The following is a 5,735-nucleotide window of genomic DNA, read 5'->3' as shown; positions in this document are numbered from 1 at the left end:
GGAGGTGCAGTGGCAGGTCTGGGGTGGGAGGTGCAGTGGCAGGTCTGGGGTGGGAGGTGCAGTGGCAGGTCTGGGGTGGGAGGTGCAGTGGCAGGTCTGGGTCTGGAGTGGGAGGTGCAGTGGCAGGTCTGGAGTGGGAGGTGCAGTGGCAGGTCTGGGGTGGGAGGTGCAGTGGCAGGTCTGGAGTGGCAGGTGCAGTGGCAGGTCTGGAGTGGGAGGTGCAGTGGCAGGTCTGGGTCTGGAGTGGGAGGTGCAGTGGCAGGTCTGGGGTGGGAGGTGCAGTGGCAGGTCTGGAGTGGGAGGTGCAGTGGCAGGTCTGGAGTGGGAGGCGCAGTGGCAGGTCTGGAGTGGGAGGCGCAGTGGCAGGTCTGGAGTGGGAGGCGCAGTGGCAGGTCTGGGTCTGGAGTGGCAGGTCTGGGTCTGGCCAAGGGTGTATGCCTTCCCAGAAGTCCTCAGGAGCTAACACCAGCATTTAGCAGTGAAACACCAGCAGTTTAGCAGTGAGAGACCAGCAGTTTAGCACTGAGACACCCAGGCTGGCAGACGGACAGGAGGATGCTGGGATACGGCCTGGTCTAAGGAACATGATGAGAGAGAGAGGGAAAGAGAGAGAGAGGAAAGGGGGGCAGTAAAAGAGAGAAAGAGAGAGAGAGGGGGGGGTCAGGAAAAGAGAGAGAGTGACAAAGACAGTAGGGGTGGGGAGAGAGAGAGAACTGTATTTCCACAGAGCATATTGATCGATCAGTGTATTTCCCCAGAGCATATGATCAGGCATGTATTGATCGATCAGTGTATTTCCACAGAGCATATGATCAGCCATGTATTGATCGATCAGTGTATTTCCACAGAGCATATGATCAGGCATGTATTGATCGATCAGTGTATTTCCACAGAGCATATGATCAGGCATGTATTGATCGATCAGTGTATTTCCACAGAGCATATGAGTGTGGATCAGGATCTTCTCCTGTCTGGCGAGTCAGGTGCTCCCTGTGTGTTGATCATCCTTCACTCTACCAATCACACATGTAACCATGGCGATAGACGTCTGTAAGGGCCTCCACTGAGTGTCTGATGCGAGGGCGTGTTTATCTGTAACATGATGCTTTTTTTTTTTTGATGGAGGACGTGAGGTCAGTCAGTCCAGCGATGGGTGCTGCCTATGCTGCTTTCTCAAAACATTCCTGGTCTGGCTCTATCTCAGACATCCTACACTTCCAACAGTGTTTGTCTTTTGGCTCAGAGATCCTAAACTTCCAACAGTGTTTGTCTTTTGTCACACTATACAGTATGTTTGAGTCCAGCCCACAGCTGGAAATCATCTCAGGGGTCCTGTAATGAGTCTTTTTTTTTATTAGGCATCAATAGAAATGCCTGGACAAATGCAACATGTCTTGTTGAAGGTGCTGTGAAATCCTAGTTTTGGGTCTATAATCATGTAGTTTACACAGGCACACACACACACACACACACACACACACACACACACACACTCTCAGTCTCCTTCGCTCAAACACAAACACACACAGGCATTCACATATACACACACACACACACAGTCTCCTTCTCTGAAACACACACACACACACACACACACACACACACTCAGTCTCCTTCTCTCAAACAGAAACACACACAGGCATTCACACACACACACACACACACACACACACACACACACACACACACACACACACACACACACACACACACACACTCAGTCTCCTTCACTCAAACACAAACACACACAGGCATTCACACACACACACTCAGTCTCCTTCACTCAAACACAAACACACACAGGCATTCACACACACACACTCAGTCTCCTTCTCTCAAACACTAACACACACAGGCATACACACACACACACAGCTATACACACACACACACACACTCAGTCTCCTTCTCTCAAACACACACACACACACACACACACACACACACACACACACACACACATTATGGCCTGCTGTCATATCCATCTGTGCACCCCAATGATGTCATCTCTAATCGCCCATGGGGTCCATTAATTATTTGTTCATTGGAGTAAAGATCTAAGGGGCCAGGCACTGATCTATGTCAGACTACACACCTACACACAAACAAACACACACACACACACACACACACACACACACACACACACACACACACACACACACACCCGGACAGTTATATATGACTTGATCATTTAGCAAAGGCCACACTCTCTCCCTCCCTCCCGCTCAGCCAGGCTGACAGACCCTCATCTATCTCAGCAGCCGTTACACGTCTATGGCTTTGAGTGTGTTTGAGTGTGAGGTCATTCCTGTGCCTCTGAGTCGTAATCAATACAGTGCTCTTCGGCAAGCTCCTGCTTCACACACAGCTTCTCACTTAAGACACGATGACCAACTCTGAAACACACCTCAGGCCCGGGTCGATTCCAGACTTGATTTTGATCCGTTTAACTCGGAGGTGAATTCTTCCAGAGATGTTCCCTCTGCACAAGTTCTAATTGTACCGAGCACCAGCTCAGCTTCTGCAGTGTCTGGCTGTGTTTGTGTGTAAACTGTAGCATTGTTAAGCTCAGAATACCGGAGCGGCACTGACCATGGAGAAGCAGCAGCAGCTGTAGCCATCATTCGGTTGTGCAGTGTGCTTGTCTTTCACACTGTTTGATTGGTGGAAAGCCGTTGTGTGTTTAAAAAAAAAAGACACTTAAAAAAGCCAAGAAAGCTAAATAAACTGCTGGATCCCCCCTCTGGGCTGGGTTCTGCTCTAGGTTTCTTTGTGTTAGAAGGGAGTTTCCTTGCCACCGTAGCCTTGTGCCTGCTCTGGAGGGTTTAAGCCTGGGTCTCTGTAGAGTGCTTTCAGACAATGTCAGTGGTTGGTTCTATATAAATCAATACAATGGAATTGAATAGAAAAGTTAAAAGCTTGTTGTTGATTTTTGATGTGTTTCCGACGAGCGGCACATTTGTGGTTGTGTGTGTTTACATTCTCTGCAGGATTAGCAGGACATCCTGAGACACTCCTCCTACGCTACTGAGTGCAGTTTTAAAGACGTCACATTCTTCTGCTAACAGACATGCAAACATTCCTCATGCAACCTGCTTTAACCTTTCTTCAATAGAGCACTGCCTGATGCACGGGGATGCTCACACACGCTCACACACACACACACACACACACACTCTCACACACACACTCACATACACACACGCTTGTGCTTCATCATAAGAAATGCCCCAAGAAACGCGTGGCCTTTTCATGGGAGCAGAAAACAAGCAGGCATGCGGCTGATACACCATGACGTTTACAGTCACACCAGACTCACAGTCTCAGGCAAACACACACCATGACGTTTACAGTCACACCAGACTCACAGTCTCAGGCAAACACACTCCAGCGCGAGGCCTTAGTCACACCAGACTCACAGTGTCAGGCAAACACACACCATGACGTTTACAGTCACACCAGACTCACAGTCTCACAGTTTCAGGCAAACACACTCCAGCACGCGGCCTTACCGTACTTAGAACCGCTGATAACTACTACAAACGCAACGCAATGCAGAAACAGCCTCTTTGTTCCTAAGGAACTGTCGTAGTCATTGTTGATGGTTAAGGAACTGTTCCACTGTAGTAGTCATTGTTGACGGTTAAGTTTATGTGGATACTTGCTCTTTTTCAGAAATTTTCAGCACTGGGACCTCACCTTCAAAAGCAGGTCTTTTCTGTACAGACAGGTGAGCAGTTGTTTTTCCACTCCATCAAGTACACACTGCCATCTGGTGGACAGTAATATGCATTACAATGTCACAGAGTAGCATGGAAGGTTGATTCCAAAGGGTATTGAATCCCTTGGCTGGTATGGTCATACACGGTCACTGCCTGACTTTCAGCAAAAGCGTTGTTGACCAAACAATGTATTAACTGAGTTATTTTTTATAATTAATAATTGTAATATCTGATCCATTGTATAATGGTAGTTTTGCAGCTATGCTTTCTCGTAGTAGGCAGGCAGAGCCAGGCTACTGCATCTCTCCTTTAGGGTATAGTTAAGTTATCACATGTAACACTAGACTAGAGACTAGTGCTAACTAGTGTTAACACTAACAGAGTCACTAAGACTCTGTTGCTTGAATGTTGAGTGGCTTAGTATTTTGAGAAGATGTTAATGTTTTGGCACTATATAAATAAAATTGAATTATTTTGCATTGCGTGTTTCTTAACTCCTCCCACTCTCAGGTGAGGAGGATGGCTGGGGCGCTGGTGGCCGTGGGTCAGGGAAAGCTCCGCCTCTCTGACATTCAGGACCTGTTGGAGGCACGTGATTCGCTGGCGTTCCCCACCAACCTCATGGCCCCGCCCCATGGGCTCTTCCTCACACAAGTGGAGTACCAGGAGTCAGGTGAGGATGAGGATGGAGAGCTTCACCTTCACCCTTTCACATCTCACCAGTCCAAGCTCGGTTTTTCAGCTAGGTTAGCAGACACAACACCATCAGCCAGCTAGGTTAGCAGACACACCATCAGCCAACTAGGTTAGCAGACACACCATCAGCCAACTAGGTTAGCAGACACACCATCAGCCAACTAGGTTAGCAAACACACCATCAGCCAGCTAGGTTAGCAGACACAACACCGGCCAACTAGGTTAGCAGACACACCATCAGCCCGCTAGGTTAGCAAACACACCATCATAAGCCAGCTAGGTTAGCAAACACAACACCATAAGCCAGAACCTGGGGGAGGAAATGAGACCCATCCTATTCTGCTGCACAGACTTCCTTATGACATCATTCAGTAATCAGCACTCATCAGGTGACACAGACTTCCTGTGAAAGCCTCTTTGTTTGAGCTAGCTGCTTAAAACACTGAGGTCATGTTGGTATAGTTTAATTTTGCTCCAATATTTCAGCCAAGGGCATGAGTTGACTTTCAAGGTCGCACACAAAATGATAACCTGTACACCTGCACTGTAGTTCCCTTTGTATAAGATCATCCACTACACGAGTGACTGTTCAGCTTTTTGATGATGAAATAAGTTGACACGTTGTCTTTTTGGCCTTTTTCTTTAGATCTGACAGAGGGATGGCCCCTGGCCAGTGGAGGGGACTAACTGCCAACATGCATGGGACATGTAGTTTTCCCTCAACATCTGTAAAAACATTCTTCTCTGCATTAAATGTTGACATTTTTACCAAACATCTGTAAATATATTCCTCATTGCATTGAATGTTGACATGTTTTACAGTTATGCTATTACCCTAAAAGACATGGTGGAAGAGAACTACTCAAACATAAACAGACAGAAATGTGACGGTGACGTGGACGCTGGTATTTCTAGGCAGCTCACTGTAGCCTGACGCATGAACTGGTGCAAAGAAAGACAAAAACAGCCCTGAGTTGCACACATCACTTTCAGCTCGCCTTGACTTGCTGCTTGCTACCATGGCAACAAGCTACACCTTGGACTGCTAAAATAGGCTGAGCCGACAACACATACATTCCATCCTCCTGTTTTCCAACATAAAAAAAAACGAATTAATGCATTTAAATGAGTGGTTTCCACTCTCTACACACAAACAAATGAGCTCAAATGATACACAACCTCTGTCGAAACATGGTATAACAATGTGACTTTAATATAGCGGTTAGATTTGAAACAATGCGACTTGAATATTGCGGTTCAATTTGAAAACGCATCAGTACAGAAGGCATTCATACATCTCTAGTATTCTCTCAT

General features: G+C 47.1%; 1 protein-coding gene across 1 annotated transcript in view; it reads left to right on the top strand.

The window, feature by feature from the left end:
- The window catches only part of pusl1 (pseudouridine synthase like 1), a 26,849-nt gene extending 21,655 nt beyond the window's left edge, over positions 1-5,194 (top strand). Inside the window, exons 6-8 of the mRNA XM_031567802.1 lie at positions 3,679-3,733; positions 4,236-4,398; positions 5,068-5,194. Of these exons, the coding sequence (XP_031423662.1) occupies positions 3,679-3,733; positions 4,236-4,398; positions 5,068-5,108 (259 nt within the window). The 3' untranslated portion in view covers positions 5,109-5,194. The remainder of the gene's footprint in view (positions 1-3,678; positions 3,734-4,235; positions 4,399-5,067) is intronic.
- Positions 5,195-5,735: the final 541 nt, after the last annotated feature.

The sequence above is a fragment of the Clupea harengus genome, chromosome 5, assembly GCF_900700415.2.
Source record: "Clupea harengus chromosome 5, Ch_v2.0.2, whole genome shotgun sequence".
Taxonomy (NCBI): Eukaryota; Metazoa; Chordata; class Actinopteri; order Clupeiformes; family Clupeidae; genus Clupea; species Clupea harengus.
This window is presented reverse-complemented; position numbering and strand designations above follow the sequence as displayed.